At 36.4% G+C, this 19448-nt stretch overlaps 1 protein-coding gene across 5 annotated transcripts in view; it reads right to left on the reverse strand.

Moving 5' to 3' along the window:
- Window positions 1-19448, reverse strand: part of LOC150098914 (divergent protein kinase domain 2A-like) — a 416716-nt gene that overhangs the window by 48408 nt on the left and 348860 nt on the right. For all 5 annotated transcript variants that reach the window (XM_090404859.1, XM_090404862.1, XM_090404861.1 and 2 more), the window contains one exon: window positions 17073-17214. In XM_090404859.1, the coding sequence (XP_090260985.1) occupies window positions 17073-17214 (142 nt within the window). The remainder of the gene's footprint in view (window positions 1-17072; window positions 17215-19448) is intronic.

Genomic DNA, 19448 nt, shown 5'->3' on the forward strand with positions numbered 1-19448 from the left:
AAACACTAACATTTTAAAGAAAAATTTTAATTTCTCAAGAAAATAAGTACAAAAATTTGTACAACTCCAATTTTACCTAATAATTTATATGTGCTCGTCTGTTCCTAATAAGTTCATTAATTCCCTTAGGCATGGACTCTACCAACGTAGAACACATTTTTCTTATTTCTGCATCTAGAAACTATACTTTATAATGGATTGTATTAAGTTATCAATCTTATCACAATTTAATTTTCCACTTCTCTTTTTCATTATGGCCTACATCTGCCAAGTCTCTATTTAAGTCTACAACAGACTATCTTGGATTCATTTTGCTTTTCCTAACTAGTAAACGGTGTTGAGTAAGTGTAGTTTTCCTTTTTCACCCATATTTTCCCTTTCTTCAGGAGAAAAAAGGTACCTGTCCCCCCTAAGCCTGTTTAAAATCACTACCCAACCAACAGCACAATCAGTGGCAATTTCATGAATGTGTGCATGAAAGAGTCATGAATGTGTGCTGAGAAAAAGTACATACTTTTGAATGCTTTCTTGGAGATGTAACCATTTTATAGCTACACAAAATGAATAAAACACTACAATGTCAGCTTGTTTACACTATTAAAAATGCACAACACTATTAACAAACATCGAAGAGACAGTTAAAAGATGCAGCACTCAACCAAAATTACTGTGAAATGAAACAAAAACCAAACCAAAAATTCGGCTTGTTTGGATTTATTTGTTCCCTACTGTATAAGTGCATGATAAAGACGAAGCAATGAAGTTCGATCTGTACCCGATTCAGTACAGGATAGAGTGCGAAGGAGATTCAATGTTCTCTTGCACTTTTTTTTCTTATGACAAATGTGTGCAAGGAATGTAAGTTTTCTGTCAAAGATGCATCCCATGAACTTGGCTTCTGTTGATACTGGAATAACGGTTTGTCCCATTTGTAATTCAGGATCTGGGTGAAAAGTGCATTTTCGACAGAGGTGCATGCACACTTTTGTCTGTTGAAAATCCGAACCCATAGAAAAACACAATCAATTGCTTGTTGAAGTTGTCATTCAATTACTCTCATGTTATGAGAGCGAAAGTAAACTGAAGTCTTCGATAGTAAAAAGTGTCACACTTAAGACAAAGCATTGGAGGAACACCCTGTTCTTGATATGGCTGCGATAATGTATTTCCCATTCTGACTTGGAAAGTTCTCCAGGACAGAAAGTTTAATCAATACAGGACAGCAGTGTCCCCTGAGACTTATGTTATACAGGTCTTTTAATATGCTATATCTCCAGGGTGTGTCATAAGCTTTTTCCATGTCAAAGAAAACTGAAACCAGATATTCTTACTTCAGAAATGCATCTCTTATACAAGTTGAACAATGTCTATGAAAGCCATTGTGTATTGAGGGTAATTGAATGAAGTTGTCATTCAATTACTCTCATGTTATGAGAGTGAAAGTAAACTGGAGTCTTCGATAGTAAAAAGTGTCACACTTAAGACAAAGCATTGGGGGAACACCCTGTTCTTGATATGGCTGAGATAATGTATTTCCCGTTCTGACTTGGAAAGTTCTCCAGGACAGAAAGTTTAATCAATGCAGGACAGCAGTGTCCCCTGAGACTTATGTTATACAGGTCTTTTAATATGCTATATCTCCAGGGTGTGTCATAAGCTTTTTCCATGTCAAAGAAAACTGAAACCAGATATTCTTACTTCAGAAATGCATCTCTTATACAAGTTGAACAATGTCTATGAAAGCCATTGTGTATTGAGGAAAAGATTATTGCTTTCTAAATACCAGAAAAGCTTGACATTAACCATTTTCTCTAATAATATCTCACAAAGACAGCTGGTGAAAGCAATAGGTCAATAATTATATACTTGTGTTGGATCCTTTCCTGGGTTTGAGATAGCAATGACAACTGACTTATGCCAAGAATCTGGAAACTTTTCCTCTGCAACTATTCTGTTGTATATTAAGAGAAGAAAATCCAAAAGAGATGGTAAAAGAGAGCTCTTTTTTTAGTTCTTGAAGAAATGGCTGATTGTATGGCTCCAGCCCACTGGGTGAAGGATTTATGTTTGTTTCTCTTGAGGCTCTTTCATTATTAAAAATTCAGGAAGACATGAAGCTGTTGCTGAGATTCTGGCAAAATTCTCTCCTAAAGTGTTCTACAATAGCTTTGGATCAGCAATAACACACCATATAGTCTAAGGTAGACAAATGGCGTGTTCTATATCTACCTTTTGTTTTCTGGATTTTATCCTATACAATGTTTGCACTAGTCATTTGATTAACTGATGAGATAAATTGGATCAAGATTGTTTTCAACTCTGATGTCTCACATAATGTGCTTTGGCCTGAGCACACTTAAAAGCTATTAAGTTTGATGCGGTGGGGGTATCTACGAAATATATCCATGCATTGTGCTGATCTTTTTTGGCTACCTGGCATTCTGAATTCCACCAAGGCTTTGGATAGAGTGGAAATCTAAATGATATTCTTGGAATGGAGGCTGTTGCTGCCTGGACAATGCAGTCTGTTACATACTTTTACTGCTTCATTGATAGTTATTTGACTGATAGTATCTGGATTAAACAGATGAGATTAGATAATAGTCTGTTATCTAATCTCATCTGTTTCAGTTTAACTACCGACTTGTCATGTGGTAGTCTATCAAAGGCCTTTGAAAAATCCAACTACACCACTGTATATGCATCTCTTTCATCGAGTGAGTTTGTAACCTTGTTGTAATATGTAAGCAAATTGCTGAAACATGACCTCCCCATAACAAACCCATGATGACCATCAATAAAGGATACCACTATTATCAACTCACTTCCTGAATTCTAGTTCTCCATTACCTTAACAATGACCCCAGACATAGACTGGGCTGCAATGTGTAGCCTCAGTCTGGCATTGCTAGAGATTTTGCAGCCTGGGGGTGGTCCCGAGTTTGCTGCCCTCTCAATACACACCAAAAATACTACTGAAAGTCAAAACGACATATAGGGTAAGGTTCAAAGTGCTGCCCAGGGAAGACCATCCCCCCCCCCTCCCCTAGCTACACCACCGGCCTTAGTTTATCCCCTCCTCCTCCTTTGTGAAGTGGAATAATTTTTCCCTTCCATTCCTTTGGGACTCACTCTGTTGCAAGACTCATGTTAAACAGTTGAGCGAAAGGTGCCATTAATTCCATAAAGTATTACCCTCAAGACACATGTCAAATCCTACAGCCTTATTAATATCAAATTTATGTAATTCTTTCTCATATACTTCCTGCTCATTCACCATCAGTACCTCCTTTGCCATGTGTTCTACACTCCAGCTTCTCCTGATGTTGCCTTCACAAGGATGAAATACACAAACTGATCACTGAATATTAGTCCTGAAAGTACTTCAGGCGCAAACTTTGTTTGCTTACACTTGGATAAAGGATAAAACCCAATATATAATTAGTAGCACAGCCAAGTGAAAAAACTTCTATAAACTTATCTCTAATCTAGAGAATTTTAATAAAAGGGTGTGACATCCATTGGCAACTTGTATAGTTGCCAATGGATGTCATTGGCAACTATACAAGTTGCCAATGAATTTACTTCCACCTTAGTATCACCACATCTGGATCTGGCTCCCACTGATGAGACCTCAATAAAGGTCGAAACCAGTCTGGGTAGTGGCCCTCCCCTTAATGCATATATTTATACATGTCTGCAAGGAGATGTGCTTTGCATTATGAGCGATACTAAGGCAAGTGATGAGAAGTTACACCACTTTTACCAAGAGTTGCCCCAGTCTTGAAAGTACTTCAGGTGCAAACTTTGTTTGCTTACACTTGGATAAAGGATAAAACCCAATATATAATTAATGATCACTGAATAATTCAACTATATTCTCTGCATTGGTTACCAATCTGCCAGTATCAACAACTAGCATTATCATCCCATAGTCATTTTCCCTTCTACTTGCCACATATTGAAAGAACTCAGTAGGATTTTTCTTAGCTCGATTGGTTAATTTCTTCTCATACTCCATTTTTTGCTTCCCTTACCAACCAAGTCACCTTCCTGGTCTGTTCCTTGTACTCCTCTTGCAACTGATCGTTACTTACATTCATCTTGTGTTGCCTCCACAGTGCCTTCTATATTTCATACTTAATCTCTTCATTTATCCATTTTACTCCTACCCTGTAGAAGTAAAATTGATGAATACACTCAGACACTGCTGCTGTTAAATAGATCTTGATCAATGCCCACACAGCATCTATATCCTTCCCACTCAACTCTTCTTTACACACTATATCTTCCAGTTGGTTTTCCATAATCACCAGCCTTGCAGTTTCACATATATCCCTTCTTTATAGAGGTTCTTATGTGACTGGCTGTAACCCATGTGATCACTTCATAGTCACGCTCTCCAACCGAGGAAAGATTAGACACTCCATTCTCAACCACATCCTCTGATGATATAACCAGATCTAAGACTACTCTTGTGTGCCCTCCATTTCACTGTCCCTTAAGAACAAGGAATTTTTTTTCCTTCTTCCTTCTACATATTACGCCTACTGGCCTGATACAGAGCTATCTTAAGCCCTTCTAAGTCGTACCTGTCCCGAGGATAAGGTGACTAGCCCTATGTCTCCCAGTATATTCTATGGCTGTAGCTGCATGTGTTTATGGGGCCAGTTTGCCTGCTTGCGGGAGGGAAAACCCTGCTGTCCACGCCCAAGACCGGCTAACTCCTGGCTATGTGTGAGAAAGATCCTTAAGCTCCTCACATTGGCGACAGGAATCAAACTCAATATGGTTGTGAAATACATAGCCACTAGGCTAACTGTAGAGACCAAGAAATTAATTCTCCTTATTCCATCTCTTCAAATATAGCCATAGTTGAAATTATCCTTTGCTTGTTCACCAAGCCAAGTTGCCTATACATTTCTTTGTCTCCATCTTCTACATTTCCTGGCCTGTAGCAACACCCCACCAAATATCTCATTCTATCAACCTCTTCTTTAACACCATACTGATTCAAAACCACTACCACTTTTTGCCTCTTGTATCTCAACCTTGTGCAGACATATTTCCCCTAATATCATCACTCTCTCCACTTTGTGCCTTTCCTATCTTCACAAAAAGTATCATATCATCCACTTCTATTCCTGTCAAGATGTCATTCTCATCCAACATATTTCACTTATTTCAATTACTTTAGAGAACATAAACTCAATCAATGCAACAATTTCGTCTCCCTTATTTCTGATATTTGTAAACAAACATAATTCATTTCTTAGTCTACAGCATCGGTTCTCAACAGGGGGTACGTGTTGGGCCATTCACGGGTACACGAAAAATAATCAGTAATGGGAAAAGCAAGTAAAGTAAACAAAATGCAAAACGTTAGTTATGGAACAATGAATGTTAAGTTTGAATCACTGCTATTTTAAAAACAAGGGATACAATTTATAGAAATGGGTTTAAAAGGGGCAGATAAGTGGGAAAAGTTGGGAACCACTGGTCTACAGCCAATCTTACTCATGCTGTACCCCATCTGTGACTTCTCACCTGCTCCTGTCTGCTCATCTTTCACCCACCCCCCAGACTCAATCCTCCATGTACTCCTGGCCTTTTCATTTCTGCTTTTGATTATCCACATGTACATTCTCTTCTCCCACAACCACATCAGTCTCATCTAGTTCACTTTTGTTGCTCATTCACTTCGTCTTTGACTTCCACTGATACCTTGTCTGCATCACTCATTACGCTTCCCTCCAGCACTCCGCAACCTTCCCAAATGACTCACTCCACTACCATTCAAATGCAGTCTACTGCTCTTATACAAATCCAATACAAGTCCCTCACACTCATCCCATACATCTGCAAACTGTACTCCTTTCTCTTTCACACATTTCCGCTAACATTCAAGATCTTTACTCTCCACCACAACTCATCATTGTCACACCTGGGCAACACAAACTATCCTTCCTACCACACTGTTATTTTTCACTCATAATGCTATACACTGAAATATAAACCATACAAATTTTAAAGAAATGGTTCTGATATAACACAGTAATTCTTCATAAAAAAATTACAGATGAAGTAATGATATTTAATCTGTCTTTTATTACATTCAGAATATGTAGACAGTTAAGTGTATTGTACTGATTGCAGTCTCTTAGAACCTTCGATTCTGGAAGACTTAAATGAGTACTATTATTTTTGAAAAAAATTATTCATTTTGGTAAAACTCATTCAGAAGTATAAATATCCACACTTTAATGAAATACAATTTTGACTAAAAAATGCACATTTTTATAACATTAGCTAATTTCTACCTGGTCTCCAATGAAAGAAAGTAGACCTCAGTCTACCACTACCCTCAGTGGTGGTGGTGGTAGTACTATCTTAGTATTTAAGTTCCTCATCATTCCACCCTGATCAGGATGAAACACCCTTATAAATTGATCAATGAATATCTCAACAATGTCTTCTGTAGCAGTTAATATTTTCATCCATTAACATCATCTTACCATGATCATTCTTCCTTCTATTTGCCACATATCTAAAAAATTCTAAGGTTTTTCTTTGCCTTATTTTGCCAATTTCTGCTCATACTACACTTTAGTTTTCTTTACTAACTGAGTCACTCTCCTGGCTTGTATAGAAGTATAAAAATCTTTATACTTTTTGTGTTATTGATTATTACCATTATTCATCCTGTACTGTGTCCAAAGTACCTTCTTCCAGATTTCATGCTTAAGCCTTTCATTTATACATTTTATACCTACCTTATTCAGCATTTTGGCCTCCAGAATACATTCACACATCGATGCCATTATGTATTTCTTTGTCAGTTCCCAAGCAGCATTTATGTCCTTACTGCTCAACTCCTCATTCCATGCTATATCTCCAAGCTGTCTCCTAAGCTTGTCATAATCACCAGCCTTATAATTCTAAATATATCCTTTCCTCACAAAAGTCCGGATATTGCTAGCCACAACCCAGGTGATCACTTCATGATCACCCTCACTAACTCGATTAAAGTACAAAACTCACTCACAATTATCAGATCTAAAACTCTTGATCCTAAAACTCCTGCTGCTTGAGATAGCTATCTCTCAAGAACTCGAGAAATTCATTTTCCTTATTCCCAAATGCTATCTCTCCATTCCAATCTATACTGCCATAATAAAATCACCCGTAATAATTATCCTTCCTTTGATCACTAATCGAAGTTGTTTATACATTTCTTCATCACTAATCCTCCACATTCTATGGCCTATTGCAACATCCAACTAAATTTGTCTTCCTGTCAACCTCCACGTTACACCACACTGCCTCATAACCATTGCCACTATTTCACTCTTTCTTGTCTAACAAGTGGCGCACTCAGGATTTAATCTTGGGGGGGGGGATGAGTTGAGTAGACGATTTGAGAATATACACCACTCATTGTATACAACCTATGACTGAGCATCTGCAGTGATCGTGTTATATCCTGATAAGTTAAGAATGTTAAAATTCCACTTATCTTGGTTTAATGCGCAAAGAAGTAAAAACCCAGTAAAATAATTAAGTAAACATGCTTGCTTCTAAGTAGGTATCATTGTAAACTTTAGAAAATATTGAATACATTGATTTAAGAAGAAAGAAATAATTAATTAGCTCAATAGAAATTTTAGTGTAAAAAAAAAAAGGAAGGGGAATTAGATCAATATGTATAAAAGAAAGTTGCCTGAGACAAAGTGTAAATTAAGAGAGTTATGGTTTTGTGTTGATGTTAAATTGGATGTAAGGATAATTTGTAGCAGGAACACTAGAATGTATTCTGTGTGAAAGATAATCCAATGTTCAAGGACACGCTGACGATTTCCCCCGGCAGTCGCGTGCTTGGTGCGTAGAGTGAACAAGCAGGGAGAGAAAGGACGTCGTGAGTACATGTGACATAGAAGAAAATCAAGGTGCCGGATGAACAGCAGAGTTTGCGGTGTTTACCGATAGGGTGAACGTATAAAAGGGTTAGGACCCCCCCCCCCCCCAAGACTCTCTTGGTCCTTCGTCGTGTGGAAGTTCTCGCATTTTCCTTGAGTAGTGAAGGTTTAACCTGGTGCTGGTTCGGGGATGGCCGAATGATACCTAAAGACTAGGACGATGTTACAGCAGGTAACCCTGTCCCCGATTCCCAGAAAGTAGCGGCAGACCATGCCATTGAAGGGTCCCAAAGTTTAAGCTGATAATCACTATAAAGTGTTGACCTGAGGTAAATTGAGGGAACCAATGAAATGTCTTAATGAAGCAGAAGATAGACTAAAGCAGATGCAGACGGATAGAGGTACCATCAAGTAGAGATAAGTATGTTAAATTTGTTATTTATATGAATGCAATCTGAATGTGTATTGATATGTGAAGGACTCAGATACAATTTAAGGTCAGGACTATAGCACGTGTGTCTTATTGGAGGTCATGAGTGAATGGTTACTAACTGAATCTGAATCTATGCATGTTGGAGAATGGTTAATGCTACCAGTTGTTAGCATAGAAATTAAATAATGGAATTTAGTAGTAATCTAGATGATATAGATTCATTTACTTTTGTGTGAATTATTTGAGGAAAATGTGTTCAGAGATCATATCTGATGAAGTAAAGCTTATTAATTGATTTAATTAGAATGCGTCTTCTTATTTGGAATGATGAATATTCTTGTATATTAAACTGTAAATTTAGAAACAAATAAACCTTGCTTGACTTTAACTAAATATGAGTCTGTGTATAGAATTCGATGCACCACTTGTGAAACTCATTAAGGATCTGAGTGGGAATTTAACTGAATAAGGTTGTGGACACGACTGCAACCCTAGGTCACATGAGTATATCTTCTAACTTACTTCTTGATTGAGTTATCTTTAATCTAATAATTCTCTAAGTGGCGCAGTCTAAAAATATAAATTTCTTGGGATTTAAGAGAGGTAAGGTTTGAGGACTCTGCCTCATGGCATTTTGGCTGTACCCTGAGGCTATTTCTTTGTGTGATAGAGATACCACGTGACCCATGTAGAAGACACCTCACTTCTAGTGGCTTGATAATAGTGATTCAAGGAATAATATTGAGAGGGGACACAACAATCGCCGATACATGATACTCGTGATCTCTAGAACGGCTTGGACAAAAAGTATCGCCTGAGCACTACTTCATTCCCCTTGCGTTCACAGCGGCCGTATTTCCCAAGAATTAGAGGGTATTTCCGCCTTATGTGAAGCGCTAATTCATAAGTACTATAGAAATAGAAGACACGACACAACATAAATTTAAAAAAAAAAAAAAAGAATTTTAATTAGGAAAAGATTTTTGGAAAATTTTCTAGTCTTTTTTTTTCCTTTTTCTTTGGGGGGGGGGGGGGGGCATGGCCCCCTCCCTGGGTGTGCCAATGTGACTAACTTTATATAGACATAATTCCCCTGCTATCAGCAGCAACACTCTCCCCTCCCTTCTTGTCCTTTCTATACTCACGAAAAATACCGTATCCTTCTATTTCTATTCCAGTTAGAATATCATCTTCATTCAACCATGATTTTGGAGTGAATAAACTCAATCAGTGAAACTATTTCATCTCCCTTATTTCTAATACTTCTGGCATTTGTAAACCAATATTTGTATAATAACAGCATGCTACCTGCTACTTTTTTTGATAGAATTTTATTTGTAAAATTAGCATTTGTGAAGTGTCTTAATGATATTGGATATATTAAATGTAATTTGAAAAGATTTACATATATATTCTCATATGAATCTTTTTGCTTTACATAAATTGTGTGGGTGCTTAAGGGTTAAAGCTGTATAACTGAGAGGAAACTTCCACATAGCCTTTAAAAGAAGGCAGAGAACTGACCACGGTTTCTGACCTAATGTCCAATCCTGACCTTCTCGTGGTGCACATTGTTAGGCTAAGTTAGGATATTGGGATTTAGCCGACCAAATTGTATGCTTATTGGCAAATGACAACGAAATGGAGCTAGCTCAGGAATTGGATAAGTACCAGATCGATATACTAGGGGTGATGTAACAAAAAAGACAAAAACTAGTGAGATCTTTCTGAGCAATATATACAAACTGTTACTATTCAACACTAAATATGAGGCTAATCTTCTTGAATGGCAGGCAATATCAAGTAGAATGATGTCGGCAGATATCAGAATGGGGAACTGGACAATGAGACTTATTTGTGCCTATGGTTTCCACAGAAAGTTTTACTAAGTTAGCAATTGGGGAATTTTTTTGAGGCTTTAGAGAAAGCAACTGATACAATGAAAAATGAAAAGTTGGTCCTTGTTGGGTCTAAATAGCAGAGTAGGAAATGATTGTCAGGCATACAAAAATCTTTTGGGAAAATTTGGAGAAAAGAGCAAAGCTAATAATAACGGCAAATACCTATTGGCTCAGGCATGGACTGGTTATTACTAACACCATGTTCCAATATAAGAATGTGTACAAATTCACATAGAGAGAAGAGACAAGGAATAAGAAAAGTCTCATTGACTATGTCATTGTTGATAGTGATATTTTATCTCTGATGCAGGATATTAGGTGTACAGAGGATTTGAAATTGGAAGTGATCACCATTTAGTCTCGAGCAGGATAAAATTGAATTTCATATTGAAAAGAAGAACATGTAAGAAAGTTTTAAAGCGAATAAAAGGTGAGCAGCTCTCAGATGTGAACAAACTAAAATACGCAAACATTATTCAAGAAAGAATGAAAGAGTTTGAGAACAGGAACCAAACCTTCAAGATTTCAGCAGCAAGTCCTGAAGAAAACATTGGTTGATTCAGCCAGAGAGGCATGTGATGAGGTTGTCTGCAAGGATAGAAAACTCAGAACCCCATTGTAGACACAGGAAGTTAAAGAGGAAGTGAAGGAAAAGAAGAAAGCATATCAAAAGTTCCTGGCAAATAAGTCGGCTTGTGCTCTTAGAGAATAAAGAGACAAATGTAAGAAAGCTAAACACTCTGTATAAATTTAGTTTAATCCTTTATCCAACTGTGAGCAAACAAAGTTTGAACCTGAAAATATCTTTGGGACTGAGCTAAGATGGTGCAACACCAGGCAACTCGTTGCAAAGGTGAATGAAGCTATCATCACTACTATCTCAGTATCTCCCATAATGCAAAGCACATCTCCTTGCAGACATGTATGCTGCTATGCATTAGGGTAAGGGCCACTACCCAGACTGAGTGAAAAATAAACTTTCAACATCTTTCTCTGAATCCAGAGTAATTTAATAATTAGGTGGTACAGCTTTTGGCAACTCCCATAGGTAAGGATGACCTCCATTGCTTCTGCCTTGATATCTCCACTGTTGGGCCTGGCTTTCACTGACGAGACCTCAATAAAGGTCGAAACCGGTCTGGGTAGTGGCCCTTGCCCTAATGCATAGCAGCATACATGTCCGCAAGGAGATGTGCTTTGCATCATGGGAGATACTGAGATAGTAGTGATGATAGCTTCATCCACCTTTGCAACAAATTGCCTGGTGTTGCACCAAGCTCAGTCCTGAAGATATTTTCAGGTACAAACTTTGTTTGCTCACACTTGGATAAAGGATTAAACCAAATTTATTATAGTCTAACCAAGTGAAAAATAAAATTTCAACATCTTTCTCTGAATCCAGAGTAATTTAATAATTAGGTGGTACACCTTTTGGCAACTCCTATAAGTAAGGATGACCTCCATTGCTTCTGCCTTGGTATCTCCACTGCTGGGCCTGGCTCCCAATGACGAGACCTCAATAAAGGTCGAAACCGGTCTGGGTAGTGGCTCTTACCCTAATGCATAGTAGCATACATGTCCGCAAGGAGATGTGCTTTGCATCATGGGAGATACTGAGATAGTAGTGATGATAGCTTCATCCACCTTTGCAACGAGTTGCCTGGTGTTGTACCACCTTAGCTCAGTCCTGAAGATATTTTCAGGCGTAAATGTTGTTCGCTCACACTTGGATAAAGGATTAAACTAAATTTATTATAGTCTAACCAAGTGAAAAATAAACTTTCAACTCTGTAAAATAGCTAAACAAAAGTCATGAGAAGACTTTAGTAAGAGCATAGAATATAAATATCAAGAAGGTGGAAAGATATTCTGGAGGTAGTTGAAAAATATCAGAAATGGAGGAAAGAGTGCTGTAAAAGGAATTAGAGATAAAAAAGGTGACATGAAAACTGGAGAAAAAGACATCCTTGAAGAATTGAGTAATTTATTCGAAAAATAGCTAAATGAAACAATCAGTGACAGCACAGTGGTAGAAAAACACTGACTAGGTATGCAATCAGTAATATATATCCATACTTGAAGTAGAAAAAGCCATCAAAAGCCTGAAATGTGGAGAGGCAGATGGAGTAGATGATATTTGGCCAAAGTATGGTATAAAAGTCTTACAGTGGCTGCACTGCATAGTTCAGAAGGCCTGGACAGAGGAACGGATTCCAGATGATTGGAGTAGAGTTCTCATAGTATCCATATAAAAAAGGGGAATTAAACTGAACTCAGTAGAGGAATTTCTCTGAGTGTTCCTGGTAAGATTTATGCCAGCATACTTGAGAAACGGTTGAGAAGGATTGTGGAAGAGAAGCTTGGTGAAGAACGAGGATTAGGATCAGATTTTCACTTTATGACAAATAGTTGAGAAATCATGGAAATATAACAAAGATCTGTATTTAAGTTTTGTAAAATCTGAAAAAAGCATATGACAATTGATTGAATATTACAACAGTTATTCATTTTAGTCAGGGAATCTTGCAGACTTGTACTGGATTTATATAAAAGTATAACATCATCTGCATAAAGTAGAGCTGAGATTTACATCTCCATTTGCGATATCAGGTTTAATACCACTTTCCTTTATAATGTAATCCATATAGATAATGAATAACAGAGGGGATAATATACATCCTTGTCTGACACCAGATTTAACATTAAACCATCTTCCTGTACTTCCTTCAATTCTAACTGCTGACTTACAACTCAAATAAAGACTGAATATTGCTTGAAATACTGGTCCATTGACACCTTACAACTGTAGTGTTTTGAATAGTTTCTCTCTCTCGGCACCTTGTCATATGCTTTTTCCAGATTTACAAAACTTAAATACGCATTAAGGGAAGGGCCATTACTTTAATGCTTAGCATTATACAAGTCTGCAAGGAGATGTACTTTGGATTATGGGAGATACTAAGGCAAGTGATGAGAACTTATACCACCTTTACCACGAGTTGCCCCAGTCCTCTTCAGGCGCAAACTTTGTTTGCTAATACTTGGATAAAGGATAAAACCCGATATATAATTAGTGTCTTAGAAGATGGAAATATAAGATCTGACAATGTTGGAGTCTTGACAGGTAACAGATTTATTTGGATGAAAATTGTAGATAGGAAGTTAGTAAAGATGTAAGTTTTCCATGTAGTACAATCATATCCTTTACCCAACAACTGTATTATAAACAGATGTTTTACATATTTTCTGGAGCTGAAAATTTGAAAGAGGATCTTAGAACAAATTTCTTTTTTTTTACTTCCTAAGTTTAGTGCTACAATAAATCTATTTTGCTTGCATCCATGTAGCACTGTCTGTGGGAAGGGAGTGTTTTTCTTTTGAGTGTCATTCCAATTATCTCTTCTTGCACTAATTGTTGCTATATAATAATAATAATACATAGGAGTATTCATTTTTATTTAGGAATAGAGAAATTTTTACTATGTCTGTTGTTTCTGAAGACTGGAATAAAGTTCCTATACCATAAAAATATGTCAATCTCAACAGACTCTGTAGTGCAGAAGCAAGAAAAACAAGTAGCTTTTTTTAATCACTAAATACAGTCAATGTCTCTGTACTATATATTTAGTGATAAAAAAAAGCTACTTGTTTTTCTTGCTTATGCAGTAAGCATCTCTTGAGGTTGGCATATTTTTCATGGTATAGGAACTTTATTCCAGTTTTCAGAAACAACAGGCATAGTAAAAAATTATCTATTCCTGAATAAAAATGAGTACTCCTATGTATTGCAATTATTATTATTATTAAGAGAGACCTCCAGGGAGTCGGATATTCATTGAGGGAGGCCACATACTACACGTACCAGCTATCATACTTATTCTTGAATTCATTCACACCGCATGCACTCACAACGTCCAATAGCAATCCATTCCAATCACACACCACCCTATGAGAGAAAAATCTAGCCCTCACTCCCCCTCTTAGCTACATTCATCCTCAGTTTCCAAGGATGCCCTCTTGTACTTTCCTCACCTCCATAAATTGAAAAATTCTATCAATTGAAATCCTGTATGACCCTTTCAGAAGTTTGTCTCAATCATATCACCCCTCTTTCTTCTGTTTGCTAGTGTCTGTAGTCTACAAATTCTCAATCTGTCTTCATAATCAGTATGCCATAATCCTGATATCATTTTCAACTCTCCTTTGCACTCTCTCCAATATCTTATCAAGGACTTGTAAAGAGGCAAAATGACATCCTTATCTTTACATGTGAATGTTCGTTTCAACATTGCAATTATATGTTGAGTTGCATTTGCAATCTTTGCTACATTATCCCTGAACTTCAACTTCATATCTACTAACACTCCAAGATCCCTAGCCTCATCAGTTTCTTCAAGCATAATCACACCAATATAATACAACATTGGATATCTGATCATGCCAAAGTGAATGACTTTACATTTAATGATGAACTGACATTCATTTTCCCATACCCACAATTCCAACCTATTCAAATCATTCTGCAAGTACGGTATATCAGCAACATTCTTGATTACCCTACCTATCTTTGCATCATCAGGAAATAGCTGTATGTCACTTGTCAAAATCTTTCCCAATATCATTAATGTACAGATTGAATAATAGTGGACCAACACTGATCTTTGTGGTACACCACTAGTTACCTTAAATCTTGCAGACTCACAACCCTCATATACTACTTTTTGATGTCTGTCAGTCAGCCATCCTCTTATCCATGCTAATATTCTATAACCCAAACCCATTTTCTCCAATTTATGCAGCAGTCTGCCATGCTGTATTCTGTCAAAAGCCTTAGCAAAATCCAAAAGTATCATAGTGTATCCATTCCCCTTGTCTAACTCAGTAGTAACATTATTATAGAATGTCAGCAAGTTGCTAAAACATGACCTTCCTTTAGTAAACCCATGTTGTTCATTGCAAAGTACAGATTCACTGTCAACCCATTTTTGAATGCGAGTCCTAACCAATTTTTCCAAAATTTTCACCACACCTCCTGAGATACTAATTGGTCGATAGTTGGATACATCTGTCTTTGCACCACACTTATGCAATGGAATTATCATACATTCTTTCCATTACTGTAGAATCTTCCCTGTTCTGAGACTCATATTAAACAGTCTGGTCAAAGGAATAGCCAGTTCAGCTGAACACACTTTTAGCACACATGCTGATATCCCATCAGTCCCTATTGTTGAATTCTTATTCAGTTTGTGGAACAGCTCTAATATCTTGTCCTCAGGTGTATGAGAACGAGATATTAGAGCTGTTGCACAAACTGAATAAGAATTCAACAATAGTGACTTATCGACAATAAGAAGTGGCTTATCTACAATAAAATACCAGCGGATATATCTATTGTTGATAAAAAAGCTGTTGACAAAAGAAAAGTTATAAATGTAGGATTCCATTCAGCCAGAGCAGTTGCTGCTTTATGTAATTCTGAAATGTTCAGCAAAATTTCTGTGAGAATTCATGAACAGTTAGGTCCATCCAGTAGCTAGATTAATATACACACTAGATTAATATACGCACGTGTGTACATTAATCCCAGGATTAATATACACACGTGCGTGCGTTCAAACTGAAACTAAACGAGTGCTATACATTTTGTAAACATATCTAACAAGGGGTAACCCAGTTGGGTGAGTGGTTAATGCACCCAATCACCAACCAATAAATTGCAGGTTTAAATCATTACATTGGCATGAGGTTTGTGATTGTCTTTAGGTGGAAGGTGAATTTCATCTTCTGTTGACCTCTTATTGAAAGTCTGAGAAAGCTCTGTTTCTTCAGACCTGAAAATGCTTCATGGCCTCTAGAAAGTTTTGAGATTATATATAATGTAAAAATAAAAAATTAAAATTATTATTTTTATGACTATTTTGCCTGCTTTTCAGGAAATGAAAATAAATTCCTAATCTGCTATAGGTTGTAAACTTACTAATACTAGTGTACTATATAGGTTTACAATCTCTCCTAGATGGGAGTTGAATAAAAAGTAGCTGGGAGGGGGGGAAGAGACAGGAGATGCAACTTCATGTCTTTTTCTTTATATTAAACTGATTCCACTTTTATGAAAATTTCAAAATCAGGCTATATAAGATAGCTTTCAGTAGACAATATAACAACAGTAATAAACATGCTGGCATGGCTGGTTATGTGGATAGTACTTCTGCTCTCCAATGGAGATGTCATGGGTTTGAATCTCACTGCAGGTATCGATTTTATGTGAAAGCCAATATTATTAAGCGATGACACTGACTGATGTATGGGACCACTACCCTCATTAACCTCTCTACCGGCCAAGGTGGATGAAATAGTGAGACCACTTGCACTTCTTATCCATGTTATTCAATAGGTGTTACAGAATTGTATCCAGATTTATATGGATGTATATATACGTCCTGGCCAGTTGGAGTGTTAACGGAAGCTTGAGGTGGTTTGAAAAGTTCCATGTTGTGTATCTCTAGTACACGTAGTTTTTAGATTATTTAACCCTTAAGCCGACTCATGGTATAGGGTATGACATGTTTACAACTTTTTGTGGTGGGATTCACATTAAAAAATAATTGACAAATAAACACATAAGATTAGAATATATCCTGTCAGTTATGATGCATTCTTACTATCATGACGACATTTTGGCCTCAATGTAATTTTTGCATTTTTTATTTGACTACTGTATTATTCACTTAGAAAAATAAATCCAAGGAACAGAAATAATCATAATTAATAATTTACTACAATTAACAGATAATGCAAAAGCATGGGTGGTGTACATACTTTTATAGCCACAAATCCAGGATTTATCAACATACTAGTTAAAAATACAGCTTGCTCTTCTCTGCTTAGAAAGCCATCCTCATCTTCATCAAATGTCTTTCTGAACTCCTCAATTAATCTGTGTGTAGCACAGACTGGGAGGCTAATGTAATAATCCAATTTGAATTATTTAAATAATAAATATTATACTTTCTGATTAGCCAAAATAAAAATTAATACTATATTTAATGGATAAAAGAACCATTACAATATGCTGCAAGTCAAATAAAAATACTTGCTGATTTAAAACTTTATAATCCTAATGCACCAAAAACTTATTTGTACTTATATAAATTTTGTATAAGAATGCATATAGCATTGACAATAGTCAGGTATTTTACCACCTGAAGCAAATAGGATGTCACCTTATTTTAATTATTTAGGGGGGGGGGGAGAGCTTATGAAAAGGCCAGTGTTACTTTGATTTACACTATGTGTAAATTGGAAAAATTACTTTCATAAATTAAATTTCTTGTTATTATTAAGAGTGTGCTTGACAATAATTATTTGTTTACTTTCCAGGAATGGGCATCCAATATCTTGAGAGGATCATCTCATTTTGATGAGTTGATCCTAAAAAAAAAAAAAAAAAAAAAAAGGGGGGGGGGGCAAGTATTTTCATCCTCCAATCCCTTACCATTCCATTTATGGCAGTAACTGTAAATATAATTACTTCTCTCTTTCAAAATTAATAGCTAGTAATGTCTACACTGTTTAGCCAGTGTAGACATTATCAGTTGGCCATGAAAGAGAGTAACTTGGATATGATGTTGGTGATGCTTAATCTGCTTCATAATTATATATTTTGAATGCATTCAGTTTCAAGTGTTTTAGACTATCTTATCTTTTCCTTTAGTGTAACACGGTGATCAGCATTCATTTTATACAAATTATGGACTCTAAAATAAGTATTTATAACACGGTTGCAGAGTCCATAATTTGCGTAAAATGAAGATTATCTTATATTATTAACACATCTCTTTACTTAAAATGGCTTACTTATTTCGCTGTCATTATTGAAGCTTCTTCCGTTCTTGGATATTATTATTACAAATCAGGCACCTCAATGGACTCACCTAAGAGAGCACTAATCATAAACTCTTAACTTCATTCATTTAAGAAGCATTCACTACTCTAACTGAAATATACCTCACCATATACCTTGAGAAAAATAAGACTTAATGCTATTGCTGTCCACATCTTATTCAAGTATCTGCAGAACCTTTTTTTTTTTTTTTTGTATGCTGTGAAATCAAAAACTTCTGCTTTATCAATAAAAAAGGGGGACCCTCTTTATTCATATACTTATGATATCCTCTCTCCTCAGTCTTTTGAAACAATCACTCAACCTATCTTTATAATCAATATTCTTATTATCTGACATCTCCACGAAGTCCAGGACTCAAAGGAGGTTATACATGACTTATACTTGTTCTTAAACTCATTCACATTAGATTCACTTGCCACTTCAATGGGCAAACAGTTACACTAACTACGAACTAACTGCTCTGTGAGAGAAAAATTGAACTCACCTCTTTTTTTTTTTTTTAACTGTGAACAAACTTAACTTCCATGGATGCCCTTTGTTTTGTCCTCATCTTCATATAACAAAAATTTCAAAGAGTATCCTAATAACACCCATTCAGTGGTTTACAGACCTCAATCATATAATCACTCTTTATCCTCTTAACAAGAGTCTAGAGTCCATATTCATCTGTCATCATAAATCTACATTTCATAATTTCCAATATAATCTTTGTTGTAACTCTTTGCATTCTTTTGAAAGTTTTCTTTATCCCCTCCGAACCCAGGAGACCAAATCTGTACACAGTATTCCAGGTGCAGTCATATCGAGTTTATCAAAATGATGTCCTTATCATCACATGTCAAAGCTGCAAATTTTTTCTATGTGACCTTTGGACTTCAAATTCCTATCTACCATAATACCAAGATCCCTAAGCCTCATCAGTTTCTTGTAGCATAATCCTGCCAATATAATATGCCAATAGAAATTTCATCAGGCCAAAGTGAATAACTTTATGTTATTCACTAACAGTGAATTGACAGCCATTATCCATTTGCCACATTTCTACCCTATTCAAATCAGGCTGTAAATGTGCTGGATATCAAGCAGCATCCCTGATTGCCCTGCCTATCTTTGCATCATCAGCAAACAATTAAGCATCTCCTGTCAGTTCCTTCCTAATATCATTAATCTATAGACTGAACAACAATGGCCCGAGGACTGATCCCCACGATACATCTTAAATCTGACAGATTCACATCCACCACATACCACTTTTTGATACCTATCCATTAATCATCCACTTATCCAAG

Source organism: Typopeltis vanoorti, chromosome 15 (genome assembly GCF_054136105.1).
Source record: "Typopeltis vanoorti isolate ZY-2024b chromosome 15, IOZ_Tvanoo_1.0, whole genome shotgun sequence".
In the NCBI taxonomy this organism is placed as follows: Eukaryota; Metazoa; Arthropoda; class Arachnida; order Uropygi; family Thelyphonidae; genus Typopeltis; species Typopeltis vanoorti.